Here is a 16,821-nt window from a genome sequence, read left to right on the forward strand (position 1 = left end):
CCCTCTCTCGCTGTGTCTCTTTCTGTCAAATAAATAAATAAAATCTTTAAAAAATTAAAAATTAGGGCGCCTGGGTGGCTCAGATGGTTAAGCGTCTGCCTTCGGCTCAGGTCATGATCCCAGGGTCCTGGGATCGAGTCCTGCATCGGGCTCCCTGCTAGGCAAGGACCCTGCTTCTCCCTCTCCCTCTGCCTCTCTCTCTTTCTCTGACTTTCATGAATAAATAAATAAAACATTTAAAAAAAAAATTAAAAATTAAAAAAAAAACCAAAAAGCACAGCAAAATGCTAAATCTTTAGAGGACATGTTCTTAACACACTTCAAACAGATCACTAAGAAGACTAAATTAGATTAAGAGATTACATTTAAAATTTAAGTCTCTAAAACTGGACTATGTTCTTTTTAAAAATAACTTTCTTCCTAATTTATTACAAGATACATACTCATTGCAGAAATTTTAAAAACACAGACAAGCAAAAAGAAGTCACTCAAAATTCCATCAACCAGAGACAATAAGTATTAACAATTTAGCACATATTCCCTCCAACCTTTTTTTTTTTTAGTTTTCATTTTTAAGTAAACTCCACACCACACATGGGGCTCAAACTCACAACCCTGAGATCAAGAGTTGCATGCTCCACCAACTGAGCCAGTCAGGCACCCCCCAAATCTGTTTTTCTATCCATACATGCACTTCTATTACCAAAAGGGAAATATACTGCTAATATAATTTTATAATTTGTTCTCACTTAACATTTTTCTGACAAATACTCTCCAGTATCATTTTAACAACTGCATAGTCTACTATACTATGGTAGACATTTATTTAACAAATTCCCTATTGTATATTACATTGTTTCTAGTTACCGATCATAAAAAATAATGCTGTGATAATCCTTTGGTTAACTAGGTCTTTAAGCATATCCAACATTATTTCCTTGTAAGTTCCTAGAAGTCAAAACTGTTGAGGTAAAAGCTACTCTCTTTTCTCTTTCACCACTTACTCTAGGCAGTATGACACAGGACAGGTACATAATTACATGCTGACTTGAGACACCAGAATAACTAGGCAAGGTACTAGAAACTTCTCTAAAGATGTCCAAGAAAAGGAAAACAAATGATGGCACTTCCTCCTATTCTTGTAACTTCAGCCCCTTCTCTAAATTGCCCAGGAAGGCTTAAGTATGGTTTTACCTCAAGCAAAAAGGTGAATGTCATAACCTCTTAAAGGCTTCTAAAGCTAACAAGTTTACCTTAATTTGGAGAAATCTGTTGTGACAGAAAAGTTAAAATATAAAGGTAACTTTTTTTAGAAGAGTCTCTGTATTCTTACCTTTTGATGGAACTGAAGAAATCCCAAATCTGTAGAAAAAAAAAACAAGCTAAATTTTAGGAAGCTGTTCACACTCCCTATTGTCTGTCTCCGTGTCAAGTGTATATATGGCACTTCTTGCTTGTGATCTCAAGACTTGCAATCATTAGCTAATTCTAACAACCCCATGAAAGAGGTTCAGTTTACTCTTTTTCTCACCAAGAGATCAGAGAATAAGCTAAAAGTGAAGCCTTATCAAAATTAGAAGTAACAGTTCCTGATTTTTACCTATTACAAAAATCCTGCTTGATAAGACCTAATCTACAGCTACTACATCCAAATCAGCAGCAAATTCTGAACAGAGCCAAAAAAGTGTTTCTTTTCAGCAAGGTGTCTATTCTACTTAAAATCAACAATTATATTTAAAACCTAGGATCATACCCCTCCACCTTCATACTATCACCATCTCAGATCCAAAAGGCCAGGACACTCACCTTGCTGCCCGGGCAGCTTTCTTACTCTCCAAGCTCACAGGTACATTGAATCGTTCAGCTCTCTTCTGCATTCTCTAGGTGATAAAAAGACAAAAGAAGGGGAAGAGAAAAATTAATTTCTGGTTTCCTTAAGGAGAAAAGTTGTTTAGAAGTTTGTATCTTTAGAACACCAGGAGTATATTTCATAAGGTCTAAACTGAGAATACTGACAATCCTAGAGGATATCAGGTTATATCTCTCCAGGGCTTACCTCAACAGCCCTTTCCAGAAAGCAAACACAAAAGACTATTATTACATTCATGTCCTCAAAAAACAAAAGGAAAGGAATAAAATAAAACCCACATTCTGCAAGAAGCCAAGAAGACAAAAGCTGTGTTTGGTTGACCTTTGAAAAGGGATCAAAGGAACAGCTTGGTTCCAACACTAGTGGTACTCTTTCAGTTAGAAATGAGGCAGCATTGTCCTATGTCATCTCCACTTAAAAGGTACAAACCCCTCCCCACCACACACACACACACACACACACACACACACAGATCTCAATTAGAGACCTGACACAGAATCCAGAGAAATTTGTCTTACCAGCTATCAAGTAGTGACATCTTTCCCTTATTACTTTTCATCTCTTCCAAGGTACAATCCTCCCAAACTCTAATCTAGTTTGTAAACATCTTAAAGAGGGTTACCACTAAGGCCTTAGGACTATAATACAAAAAGACTAGGGCTTCAAAGGTGACTATGCCAGCCCAAATATTTTCCCAAGTGAAGGTGGTAGAAAAATATATCAATACCAAAATCTGTCAATACTGATTTTCTGCCTATGAGTTAATTTTTTTAGTGATTATACAGGTAGAATAAAAGGTAAGAAATAGAAAGATATAGAGAGAGACTGCTTTTCTACTAGGGAGCAGAAAACCTACCTCAGTCTGTGGTATCTCAGATGTAATTTTTACCACTTTCTTCTCTGCTGCCCTGGAAAAGAAGAAATTTTTTTAAAACCAGAAAACTTGATCTTCTAAACCAAAACTTTAAAATGTATAAGAATACACCTGAATCATGTCCTCTGTCCCCTATCTCTCCATCACTCCTTAGTCCAAAAAAGTATGAAGCCCATTAGAACTTCAGTTCCTTGAGCTGCCATCTTTTGATAAAAGTTCAAATAGTAGACTAACCTACTTTGCTAAACTATAAAAAAGTAATCAAGAAAGAAGTCTGGTTAAATATATTGGGCTGAAAGGAAACACTCAAAGGACACCGGAAACCACTTCTTTTACTTTTAGGAATCTTAAATTTACTTTTAGACTAATGACTATTCCTCCAACCCTCATTTAAATGGCAGCTCTCAATTTTCATCAAAACAACAATTAACAAGGGCTCTACAAGCTCTGGTTTCCTTCTTTTACAAATCCCTTATTTCTCCCACAGGGACTGTAGCTCCAGCTGGAACAGTCAAAGTGAGACAAATAAAAATGCCAAAGGGAGTGGGAAGAAAAAAGGCTAAGGGGAGTTTGAATTAGGAAAACATGGTTAAGTTACTAGTCAAAAGGTTTAAGAGAAAACAAAAGAGGGGGGACCATCGGGGCGGGAGACAAAGTTCAGAAGTACCCAGGATAAATGGAAGGGCATTAACCCTCCACCAAACAACTCCCATAAAACTGTGGGTCATAACCAGTCTCATTAAGGTCCCTCATTTAGAGACATGGGCAGCCTTTGTTCCAATATCCCGGACACTTTTCCCATTTGATGCCCTGAAAGGTAGTAATGGTTTAATGGCATTTTCAGAGGAAGCAATTCTGGAACAGGAACTTACTCTCTCCATCCTTTTGTTGGAGGTCCCTGGACTGACAGATAAGCAATGGGTGCCCCCTGCTGACCACAACTACATCCTACAATATTTAACTACCCTGGTTAGGGGTAGAGGGGTGGGAAGGATCAAACTAGAAACAGTAGCATATTCTTGGAGAACCTCAAGCCAAAGATGAAGGGGATCTTTTCTTTTTTTTAAAGATTTTATTTATTTGACAGAGAGAGACACAGCGAGAGAGGGAACACAAGCAGGGGGAGTGGGAGAGGGAGAAGCAGGCTTCCCACGGAGCAGGGAGCCCGATGAGGGGCTCGATCCCAGGACACTGGGATCATGACCTGAGCCGAAGGCAGACGCCCAATGACTGAGCCACCCAGGGATCTCCTTTTGAATGTTCGAAGTAACTAAATTAGCCCTGAATATTCTTAACGAAAATCCTGAATTCTCATTTCCTGGTCATCCATACTTCCCCAACCCTCTGTCTTGTTCAGACAGAAAGGGATACTGAAGTTTAATGTTTTACTTGAAGTCCAATGCCATTAAGACAACAGTCTTCTCCACCAACCCCAAGCTAATGACTTTCTTCACATTCCCATCTTGAAGCACAATCACTGCAGTACACCTTGTGGCAGAAAGAGAACCCCAGAAAGGACGCTTCTTTCTGCTGTGTTCCAGCTCCCTCAGGCACAATTAAGCTCAAGCAATAAATACACATCACATTCTGGAACTCATGGGAAATTTATTCTCTTTGCTGTTAAATCTCTCTCCTACCCAGTCACATATGAGACATTCTCCAAACTATAGGGACCCAGAACCTTTCTAAACATATTGTAGTCTAGCCACTACTAACACTCTAAAGAGCAAAACCACCCTCCCAACACACACATTTTCAATTTCCTTGTTTAGAAATTCATTAATAAAATTTAAACTTTCTAAATAAGGGAATCACACATTTTACATATGCTAAGGATAATGAATTTCTATAAATTTTCAGACTTCACTGTTAAACCACACAAGCCAATTATCATTGTATTCACCTCATCCTCCTTCTTGCTCCTGAGGTCTCCAAAACAACGCTACTTTAATGGTATTCCTAAGCCATTTCCTTAAGGCATTACATCTAAATATAAACCTCCTATGATGGAAGATAACCACATGGCTTTAAAAAGCAGTATTATTAGGGGCGCCTAGGTGGCTTGGTCAGTTAAGCGTCCAACTCTTAATTTGATTTCCCCTCAGGTCATGATCTCAGAGTTGTGAGACTGAGCCCGCAACAGGTTCTGCGCTAGGTGTGGAGCTGCTTAAGATTCTCTCTCTCCCTTTGCCCCTCCCTTCCCTTCCTAAAAAAAAAAAAAAAGTAGTATTAATAAATAAAATCTAATGAAACATTAAATATACATCCCCTGTGATGCAGCAAATCCACTACAGGGGATTTATCATATGGACATACTTATGTATAAATACATCAATAGTTGCATAAAGACATGCAGCACTGCATTTTCTGCTTTATGAATTATCTAAATGTTTATCAACAAGAGATTGGTTAAGTTACTGTTCATCCATAGAATAGGGTACTATTAGCTTCTAGAAAGCATAAGATTCTAAGTTGATAACTACTAAATCTGGGTGATAGGTATATGGGGGTCTACTATACTTTTCTCATAACTTGTGTATATACTTGCAATTTCTCCTAACAAGCTAAAAAAGGAGACCTACCACTTACAAAGATAATTACCCCATTTCATTCAGTTGATGTGAGGATTAAATGAGAGTACATGTAAAACACCTAGAATCCTGCCTTGTATATAACATTTAAATAAAAATATTACTGTATAATGATACAAAAAGATCTGAGAAAAATCAAGAAACCCACAATATGCCTAGTGTATGTATCTGTATATACACATATACACAAACTCCCTATGTAACATTCTAAAAGAATATATTGAAAACCTCTGGGAAGTCAGATAGAGGGTGGAGACAAGGGGTACATAATTTTCAGTTTATATACTCCTCTATGTAGTTTGACTTTTCACTAGCACATACATTGTCTTTTATAATGCATAAATACAGCTATGAGGAACAAAAATGTTAAAAAAGGATTCAACTGTTACTAATGTGCTGGATTTGAGAGCCCCCAAAAAAGATGCTTATGATCAACCTTTTGTTTATGATCAACCTTGTGGGACAGTTTAAATAAATCAAGGCCCACTTTCCACTCTAGTACTCTGTCGTCCCTTCCTCCACTGTAAATCAAAAAGGAAGAGAGAATAGAGTGTTACCTAAGAGACATCATCTCTGCTCAGCACCCTCCTCCCTTACAAAATTCCTTATACACAGAGAATCTAGATGATTCTCTTACACAGAGAAATCTAGATGATTCTCTATACAGAAAAAGAATCATCTATTATGGTGCTACAACAAAGGCTAGAACTAAACTCTGGGCTTGAAGTCTCCTGGTCCTAATTATCTATTACATAACCCAAAGACAAACTACCTTGCTTCACTGGGACCATGTACTTTAAATGAAGTAAACTCTTCTGAAAATATATGATCTAACAAGAAATGAAAAAGCCAAAGGGAATGTGTAAGAGGTAAAGAGAGTAAAAGACTAAACCCCTCCAAAACCCAGAACTATCTGTCCTGTACTCAGATCATAAAAAAGGGATAGTTACATATCAACCGTTTTCTCAGGGGGTTCTTCCTCTTTGACAGGCAGTTCTATGGGCTTTGGTTCTTCTTCCTAAAACCAAATGAAACAATAATTAATATAAATCAACAGTAAATACCCATCAATAAAAGAATATAAGAACTCAAAAATGAACCAGTTTTTCAGAACCTTCATTCCCCCTCTATGCTCCCCTAACAAGTTAGCATTTAAGCCCTCTAATGATTGGTGTTAAGCAATGTGGCCAAGGAAGCGGCACGTTGCCAGGCCAGTGACTAACCTTACTCTCTCCAACTCACCTCTGTTTCATCTCCCAGTACATCTTCTTCATTTGCCTCCTCTTCAGCTAAAGAATATTAAAATATTCAGGTCAAGCCCTGCTATAAAACCATCTTGATCACTGTACTTAGGCTAAAATTATAATCATTTTGCTTTCCCAAAATAAAATTCCAATAACGGAAGGCAGAACTGATACTCATAAAATCTGCTCCACATGGAGATGATAAAACAGTATTCTCTACCTAACATTAATACAAAGTTGAACTCCAGTTGGACTGAAAAACTGTAATGAGGTCAAACTATAACATTAATAAAAAGTAATGTGGGAGAATATCTTTAAGATTTAGTGGTGGGGAAGGATTTCTAAAAAAAAAAAAACCCTGAAGCAAAAGTAATATACGAAAAATTGCAGATTTTCCAAAACTAAGGACACCATGGAAAAAGAAAGAAACAACGAAGAAGGTATTTGTGTCTAAAACCAACAGGGAACAGTTACTAGGAATATAAAATGTCTACAACCTAACAAGTGAATTAAGGGGAACCCCACTAAAAACACAGCAAAGGAGAAACCCTAAGAACCATGAGCACAAGAAATGTTCAAACTTTTTAATTAGAGGAACGTAAATTGAACCAAAAGATTAACAAAAATTAAGCCACTTGATAGGACAGCGCCAAGTTAAGACGTGTGGAGGAGATACAAGAACCCTCATGCACTGAAGAACGTAGATTTACAGAGCAATTGAAAACAATTTGGCAGTGCTTAATCATATCAAGGATACATTTATGAACCGATATTAATTAGCAATCCCACTGGTGGGCATTTACCCCAGAAAGAAACTCACACAGAAATATAAATGAACATGAAAGTAGTAGTCTAGGAGGCAATACAGGTGTTTGTCACCAGGTAAATTAAGTAAAATGTGGTGGATTCCATACATGAAAGAACACTATGCAGGAATTCGAATCAATAGACTACATGACTACACAGCCACAGGCCACATGAATATGAATGTATCTTTAAAAAAACACATGGTATTTAAAGAAAAGAAGTGAGAAGTAAAGTTAGGCTATGGCCTCACTACCAATTATATAAAAATATTGTATACCAAACAACACTATATGGTTTGCAAGGACAAAGACAAAAAATACATATCAAGCACAAAAGAATAGCTGCCTAAGGGAGTTGGGAATGGGTATTAAAGGAAATAAATAAAAATCAGAACGGGGACTTGTACAACCTGGGATGATAATATGCCTTAAATAAAGCTGGTTTTGTTTGTTGTTAAAAAGGTGAAATTATAAAATGTCAGAGTTAGAAGGGACCAGAGATTCCTTAGGTTCATGAATTTCAAGGGTGGCAACATTTGTCTCATTTCATAGATCAGAATAGACACCTAATCATGTAAATACTGACTATTCAAAATTAACCAAGTAAAATTCTGGCATAAGAGGAATCAGAATCCAAATCTTCCAATTCTCAGTCTGATGATACTTGTTTTAGCATACTTCCTTTCAAACAATTTGCTGAAATAAAATTTAGTGTCTTAAAAAGGGGGGGAGGGGTGTATTTCTTTGCTTTATAATCACTATTTTGGATAATCAAGAGTTTTCTTGATAGAGTTAAGAGCTTATATCACCAACAACCTAAAGGAAAAGGAGAAATCTTCCATATGGCAGAGCCAAAAAATTAATCCCTTCACTCATATCACTCTGCCTCTATAAAACACTCACCATGCTCTTCAAGATATGCCTGGAGCCGGTTGATGAGATCTTGTTTTATTCCCTTGGTCTCCAAACCACGAGCAAGACATTCCTGCTTTAGTTCAGCAAGCTGAGAAAAAAGAATAAAGCTATTCCTTAGTTAACAGAATGAACCTGGTGATTTAAAAAAAAAAAGTTTTCACAAGAAAAAAAGTTCAATCCCAAACTACTGCTTTTAAACCCACCAAGCCTCCAGATCCACAAAGTTGGCCCACTTCTAATGATATTCAATATGCAAGAAGACTTTTCTAACAGACGGTGAAGAATAAATGTCCTACTTTAATAGAATTTTTACCTATTCATGCAACTATTTATCATTATAAATCCCTAGGTATTTCAGGGGGGAGATATCCGCGCCCCCATTACTGTACCAGCTAGCATACAGAAAAAAATGAATCTTTAGGTAGAAAACCTAATTATCTAAAAGCAGATTCTTCTTACTATTATCCCAGATCCTTTACTGCAATTTACTATTTACGTGCATACAAACCTCACCACTGAAGAATTAGGTAGACGTGTTAGCTAGTTTAATGTCAACAATGAACTGATTAAAGATCTATGTCAAAATGGAAAAAATATCCAATGGCATACTATCAAGTTCTGTGGAAGAGTTTTAAATCAGTAACTTGACTAAACATGTAACAGGTATCAATTTTGCAGACAACAGAAGGAGGAAGGAAGACTTGATGAATTACTGACAGAACTAAGGGGCAGGGAGGGCAAGAAGGGGAGCTCTTCAGAGAGAACAATAAGCCAAAAAGAAGATTCAATTTGGAAGGACTAGGTATCCCTATAAAGTATTACATTTATATTCAAAACTTAAATTGTTCAAAAACCAGATGAGCAAGATCTGACTCAACAGTAACTCAAAGGATAAAGACCTAAGGATTTTAGATGTTTACAAGTACAAAGAGGGTTAACAGTATAATTTGCTACCAAAGTAATTCTAGGTTACAGTAACTGAAAAGCAGAATCTATATTAAATGATTATTTCCTATTTTAAGCATAATGACACGCCGATCCAAGGAGAACAAGCAAGAAAAGGAAGGCTCCAGAAATCCTATATGAAGATCAGTGCACAAATAGATGGGCACTGAAAGACGACTTCCCTGGCTTTGAAGTACAGATCTTTGATCAACCAGGCGAAGTCAGAAAGCAGATCCCCATAGAAGAAGGAACTTTACAAGTAAAGGAATATGCTAGGCATCTCTGGAAGGCTTTCAACCAAGGGAGCATTTGAAAATGGGAGAGGGGAGCCCCCCCCAATACAATGAGTGGGCAGGTGGAGCATTCAATGAGTAGGTCAGGCAAGCAGGGATACTATGTGGAGAACTATCCTACTCAACAAACCAATAGCACCCTCTACTGAGAAACATAATAGGTAAATCACCCGTTAAAAGCGTAACACGGCCTCTCCTAAAGTCACCTGGGTTCAAATTTCAGCTTTACCACTTACAGCTGTGTAACCTTGGATGCTTAACCTCTCTGTGCCTCAGTTGCCTATGAAATGAGGATAAGGCAAGAGTTCCTATACCCTAGGGCTGTTAAGATGATTAAATCAGTAAATATCTGTAAAGCATTTACAACAGTACTTGGCAGCTAGTAACCACTTCGTAAGTGTTAGACACTGGGTGAAGGATTAGACAAGATTAGACAGAATCACTGCTTTTCATATTTCCGAATTTCACAAATCAAGGTATTTTTAATTAGGCAGACTGATGGGGCTGCCAACTTTTTATAATATTCCAGCCAGATGGACTGATATGTTTGTAAAAAAACCATAAAAACCAATCACTAGAAAACCATCACACACTTGGATGTAGCAGTGACGCCAAACTGCTATAAAAGTTTCTAAAAGCTTACTAATTTTTTAACTTATGGTTAACCAGTAACAGTTCATGACCCACATTGGCCTTCAGACCATACCCTGAATACTATTAACCTAGAATCTAGACACTAAGTGATCTCTAAGGTCCATTTGTTAAGAATCTGGATCTTTCCCACACTGGTACTTTGTTTCTTCATTTTCTCTCTGCTTCCTGGAGAACAAGGCTTTTGATTTTAGTTACACTTTAATGTTTCGTTGGTTTGAGGCATCTGGGTGGCTCAGTCGGTTGAGCGTTCAGCTCTTGGTTTGGGCTCAGGTCACGATCGCGGATCATGGGATCAGGCCCCACCTAAGGGTCATCACTACTTGTGGGATGTGCTTAAGATTCTTTCTCCCTCCCTCTCTCTCTTTCTGCTCCTCCCTGAGTGCACGTGCATGCCCATGCTTGCTTGCTCTTGAGCAGTGTGTCTCACTCACTCACTCAAATAAACAAAATCTTAAAAAAAGTTTCATTTGCCCGTTATAAAAGTATTATGTTTACTGTAGAATAGTTTGAAAATTCTGAAGGGTATAGAGAAAAATAAGTCTTTTTTTTTTTAAAGATTTTATTTATTTATTTGAGAGAGAGAGAATGAGAGAAAGCACGAGAGGGAAGAGGGTCAGAGGGAGAAGATGACTCCCTGCTGAGCAGGAAGCCCGATGTGGGACTTGATCCCAGGACTCCAGGATCATGACCTGAGCCGAAGGCAGTCGCTTAACCAACTGAGCCACCCAGGCGCCCAAGGAAAATAAAAGTCTTATGTAACCCCAGCAAATGAACATCATTTAACATTTTAAATATATCATTTGTATGCGTGTGTTTAGAGGGTGCTGGTTGTTTACAAAGCAATACAACTTCTTTATATCTTGTAACCCTTAATCTTCCTCAGAAGCCTCCATTCCCTCCCCCCCGCCCCCCGGTTTAAGTTAACACTTTTTGGTAAATATTCAGGTAATTCAAAGTTCAACGTTCTAACAGAGTTGTTCCTCCCTTCTCTTTCCTTCCCCAAATTGTGCCTAGATACAGCCAAGGTTTACAAAAACTCCCAGCTGACAGGAAAAGGAAAATGATGGTTTTTGCACCGGCAGCTGATCTAGACTTGGGAACTGACAGGTTGGTACAACTGGTAGTGTAGCATGGATAGCATCCATCACTGCTGACCATTGGCCCTGCCACTGCCTCTGGTCACTGAAATCTCAGCCCCCACCAGTTCCCAGTCCCTAACCCCAGATCTTTGGCTCATTCATAAGGTCAGTAACAGCCCAACATTATGTCACAATGCCTACATCACTCACCTCATCACATAGGCATTTTATCTCACATCATCATAAAAAGGGTGAGTACAGTACAATAAAGTATTTTGAAAGAGAGCACATTCATGTAACTTTTATTACAGTATATAATTTTTCTATTATTGGTTGTTGTTAATCTGTTACTGTGTCTAATTTATAAATTAAACTTTATTATAGGTGTGTATTTATAGAAAAAAAATATATAGTATCTGTAAGGCTTCAGTACCCTAGGTTTCAGGCAACCATTGGGAGGTCTTGGAACATAAGCCCCATGAATGGGGTGGGGGAAAGTAGTGTATATTCAGAATCTAATTCCTTCTGGTCTTTCATACAGATTACTGTAACTTTTAGCCCTTGCACCTCATTATAGTTTATTCTCCACAAAGTATCCAGAGTAAACTTAAAATTTTAAGTCAGGAAAAAAAAAATTAGGCAGAACATGTCATTCCTCTATTCAAAACCCCTCCATTGGTTTCCTATCTCAAGGGTAAAAGCCAGAGTCCTAATGATCACCTATAAGGTGATAACCTGTAACACTTTGCACAAGACTCACTCCTTGGGGTGCCTGGGTGGCTCAATTGGTTAAGCCTTTGCCTTTGGCTCAGGTCATGATCCCAGAGGCCTGGGATCAAGCCCCACATCGGGCTCCCTGCTCAGCAGGAAGACTGCTTCTCCCTCTCCCATTCCCCCTGCTTGTGCTCTAATAAATAAAATCTTAAAAAAAAAAAGACTCACTCCTTTACCTCCCAGTCTCTGCTTTAACATCACCTTCTCGATTAAGGTCTTCCCCAGTCACCTTATTTAAAATTTCAATACCCGTAGTCCCACTGTACTACACCCAACACCTTTCCTATTTTTCTCTACAGACCTTATCACTATTTAACATACTATAAATTTTACTTATTTAACTGTCTGCTTTGTTCACTGCTCTATGCCCAGAACCTATGGTAGCTGGCACCTGGAAGGCACTCCATAAATATTTCCTGAATAAGTCCCAAACCTTTACTATCAGCTCTCAGCTCTTGAAAAGGAGACCCACATTTCCAACTATGATTAGACATCTCCAAGTGCAAATCTCAAAGACACTTAAGCCCAAAACTGAACTTATCTTCTTTGCTGCACGAAACTGGCTTCTTCTCTCAACCTAGCCTGCTCAAACCTTGGATTCACCTTTCATTCCTCCCACATCTAACTCATCTATAAATACTTACAATTTTATATCCCAAATTTCTTTCAAATTCATTCCCATTCTAATATCCACTACCTTATTTCAGGTCTTACTAAGTTTATTCACTTGACAGTGTTTGAGCACCCACTCCATCAAGCATTATCGTAGATACAAGGAAATAATCATAAAGAAAAGAGAAAGAGTTCTTGCCCATGTGAAGTTTACAATCTAGTAAGAAAACAAGGCAACCAATGATCGTATACATAAAGTTTAATATAACAATGTACAGGGTCCTACGAAAGTATTTAAAAAGTGGTCCGATCATGTGTGTGGATATGGAGAACTTATCCTACCTAAGGGTTTCTTGGGTAAATGATGTTTGGCCGATATCTGAAGGGAACTAGTACTTAATTAGACAAAGGTATGGGGGATGGAGGTGGCCGGAGCAGTGCAGCCGAAAGCATGTGTAACAGTTCTGGGCTCTGAGGTAAAGAAAGAGAGCAGTGCAGTGATTAAGAACATGACTTTGGAGACAGACTATCTGGATTTGAGTCACCACTTATTAGCTCTGTGACCTAGGGCAAGTTACTCAATCTCTCTGAGCTTCCATTTTTCTCATTTTAAAATGGGGATAACAGAGGCATTTGCCTTACAGGGTTATTATGAGAATTAAATCAGTTAATGTACATAAATAGCTTCAACCAGACCTTGCCACATAGTAAATGCTAAGTATTAGTAATTAATGAACACAGCTATTCTGAGAAATGAAATGAAATAAAGCCACTGTGGTTGGGAGTGTGAGAAACTAAGCTGGAGAGACTGGCAGGGGTATAATTAAAAGGTTTTAAGCAGCAGAGTGAATACTATAATAAAAATCTAACTGGTAAAATCTCTTGCTCTCCAGACCCCATCCTCCATACTGCCAAAAGAACAGAAACTGATCACATCAGCTCTTCCTTTCAAATTTTCAAAGGCTCCTCACCTTCTGCCTACATGACAAAAACCAAACACCTTACACAAGTTAAAAGGCCCTTTTCAATATCATTCCATTCTACTTTTATGGTCACCTAGTTCACCTACTTTCCTTTCCAAACTATCTTCAACCACCAACACAAATGCACTTTATGCTTCAATATACAAATGTCTCGATGTTCTCAACACTCTGACACTAAATATCCTTGTGGTCCTCTCCTCTGTAGTAGTCCTTTTTTCACCATTGACTGGAAATTTGGTACCACTACAGTTCAAGACACTTTCACCCACATTCAGTCTCTCTCTCCAACTGTGTTAGAATGACTGCATTTCTACAAAGTCTCCAGAAATTTGCTGTTGAGGTGGACTTACATATCAATTCAGATAATATTTTTCCCTCCTACTTCAAAGCTTGTTCCTTTCATCTGAGACTCTATACTAAAGCCCCAAATTCTCTTTATAAAACTGGAGTTTTTAAAAAAGAGATAAAACTCTAGTCAACCCAAAAGTCAGGATCACTCCATCAAGATCAACCATGGAACCAAACATGAACTGTCCCAGAAATCAGAATTAAAGGCATAGGTTCTTAACCAGAGGTCCACGGACTCCTCAGGGCTACAATGTAGTTTTATGAAGCCCCTCAAATCGCATGCAAAGTGTATGTACATGCCTTTTTCTGGGGAGAGGGTTCATACCTTTCATCAGAGTTTCAAAGATATCTGTGACCTCCAAAAGGTTAAGAAGCGCTCTAGAGAAAAAGCAAAGACAAGCAAATGTGATTAAAAGAGTGAATCCTTTTCAAGGGCACCTGGGTGGCTCAGCTGGATAAGTGTCCAACTCTTGATTTCGGCTCAGGTCACAATCTCAGGGTCATGAGACTGAGCCCCATGTCCGGCTCCCCGCTTGGCCGGGAGTCTGCTTAAGACTCCCTCTCCCTCTGCTCCTCCCCCTGCTCATGCTCTCTCCCTCCCTCTCTCTAAAAATAACTAAATCCTTAAAAAAAAAAAAAAAGAGTGAATCCTTTTCAGGCTGTCAGGAGGGCCTCATATTCTCTCAGACTATAATACCTGAAATCGGGTCAGAGGACATTATCCTATCAAAATCAAATTTAATATAAACCTGACAAATACAGATTTTATGGAAAGAATCACTCCATAAACCAACACAAAATCCACAGAGGCAAGTCACAAGACTGACTTATTCCAGGGATTTGAAAAGTGGAATTAATAAAAAGAAAATACTAAATCTTTTATTCATATTTCCTTTTTATCTCCATTCACTCAAAACTTTCTTTTCAGGGTGCCTGGGTGGCTCAGTCGTTTAAGTGTCTGACTCTTGATTTCGGCTCAGGTCATGATCTCAGGGTTATAAGATTGAGCCTGGCATCGGGCTCTGTGTTCAGCTGGGAGTCTGCTCATCCCTCTCCCTCTGCTCCTCCCCCTGCTCGCACTCTCTCTCTGTCAAATAAATAAATGACAAATTTTTTTGTATGTTTTATAACATGCATAACAATATGGCAGAACGTAATTTATTTAAGTAAGTAGACATATAACAGAGGTGGTTACTCAATCTTTTTTACTTGTTGCATTAGGAGACCACTGATATAATCTACAGATTTCAGTGCTACCAACAGTAACTCCAGGATACACGAAAACCCACTAGAACAGTTTAGAATCCATGGGGGTGAGAAATCAAATTTCAAAGAAAGGCTAACTGGTGTCAACCAGCATGTGTCCTCCCTACCCTCATTCTCTTTACTCCTTTTTTAAAGCTCATCAAGCTTTAAAGGATCAATTTTCAGCTTTGGCTAAATCAGCCTGGTTTGTCCAAGATTCCCAGGATGATGTGATCAAAACATGACCAAAACATCTGATGGGAAAAACTACTTGTGAAACCACAAATGGACAACTAATCAAGATATTCTCTAATTCACGCTAAAATAAACTACTCTTTTCTTCTAGGAAACTAATAATCTCAATGTCAGGAAGCGACCAAGACTCCCAAAAGATAACAACTTAAAACAGCCCTGTGACTGAGAGTGTCACCCAGTGGTGACACCAAGAGATGCAGGGTCCATCCACGAATTGAAATGGGAAGAGAGAAACCTAACCACGGAACAAGCTCCTCCAAAATATTACAGCTACGAGTGAGTGGTCTTTCTAGTGGTAAGGGGTAAGGGTAGGGGGTAAGGCGGGCGGGCCGAGAACCGGGTGAGAAAATTCGAAAAACTTTTAAATCTGAGGTATCTGTGCCTTTACCAATAACCCTTAAGGTCTCCGAAATCCCTGGCTTCTAAGGAGAGGCCTAGCTTCTGAGGCCTCTCCTCAGGTTTCCAAAGTTAGCTCCGAGGGCGTAACCCCACCTAAATAAAGGGAGTGGAAGCATTCTCTGGATCCTGTTTGAAACGCGGGTAGATATAAATACACAAAGCTGCCATCATTTGCTAATGGGAATCCCAGCTTTGGACAACAGACTGGAAAGCACCGACCCAGGAAAGAAAAAGGGGTCCTGGCTCCAGTATGGGGCAAAGAGGAGGGGACCACTGACGTAATGCAGCTCTGACGAGAAATGAAAAGGGAGTATAACAGGTTGAAAGCACTTGCACACCCCGTGGGGAAGTGACGGATGATACAACGATGACGAGCCGAAATAACACAGATACTGTGTTATCCCATATCTCCGTACGGAGAAATGGGAAATTAGGGAAGGCGTAGTGGGGAAGAAAGGAGGCACAAAAGAAAAGAACTACGGCGGGAGCCAGAAAACGAAGTGGAAAAGCCTGCAAGATGAACAGGCAGTAAAAGGCGCAAGCCACCCGGCAGAATTCAGTCCCCAAAAAAGTCTAACTCAGCCTTTCCCCGCCTCACGGTACCTTCAGTTTATGGAGCTCCACCGTCTCCGCCGCCATCTTGTTACCCCTCCAGTCCACTAGGCCCCCACCCGCTGCCTCCGCTTCCAGGAGCTCCCGCCTAGGCGCAGATAACCACGGCCGACCAATCGCTGTCACTCTTACTCCCACCTCACACTATCAACTCCCCGCATTAGTCAACAGCTGACGTCGCTCTCACTCCTCCAGGCAGCTTTCCCCACCTCTCTCAAAAGATGGGACAGGGAGAGGGGCGGGTTCTGAACTTCCCGAACGGCGGAAATGGCGACCAATTGCGCGTCCCCGTTGCAAACTGCCAACCAATGGGTGGCGGCAG

At 39.2% G+C, this 16,821-nt stretch overlaps 1 protein-coding gene across 2 annotated transcripts in view; it reads right to left on the reverse strand.

The window, feature by feature from the left end:
• The window catches only part of SARNP (SAP domain containing ribonucleoprotein), a 45,915-nt gene extending 29,151 nt beyond the window's left edge, over positions 1-16,764 (reverse strand). Inside the window, exons 1-7 of one of the 2 annotated variants that reach the window (XM_088025229.1) lie at positions 16,491-16,764; positions 8,289-8,388; positions 6,578-6,624; positions 6,286-6,353; positions 2,727-2,778; positions 1,807-1,880; positions 1,334-1,362 (exon numbers count right to left, since the gene is read on the reverse strand). In XM_088025229.1, coding sequence (XP_087881355.1) covers positions 1,334-1,362; positions 1,807-1,880; positions 2,727-2,778; positions 6,286-6,353; positions 6,578-6,624; positions 8,289-8,388; positions 16,491-16,526 — 406 coding nt within the window. In that variant the 5' untranslated portion in view covers positions 16,527-16,764. The remainder of the gene's footprint in view (positions 1-1,333; positions 1,363-1,806; positions 1,881-2,726; positions 2,779-6,285; positions 6,354-6,577; positions 6,625-8,288; positions 8,389-16,490) is intronic. The other variant, XM_028111017.2, reaches the window with a different exon arrangement.
• Positions 16,765-16,821: the final 57 nt, after the last annotated feature.

The sequence above is a fragment of the Eumetopias jubatus genome, unplaced genomic scaffold (genome assembly GCF_037043125.1).
Source record: "Eumetopias jubatus isolate StellerSeaLion01/CBP00866 unplaced genomic scaffold, mEumJub1_p1.0 scaffold_8, whole genome shotgun sequence".
NCBI classification, from domain to species: Eukaryota; Metazoa; Chordata; class Mammalia; order Carnivora; family Otariidae; genus Eumetopias; species Eumetopias jubatus.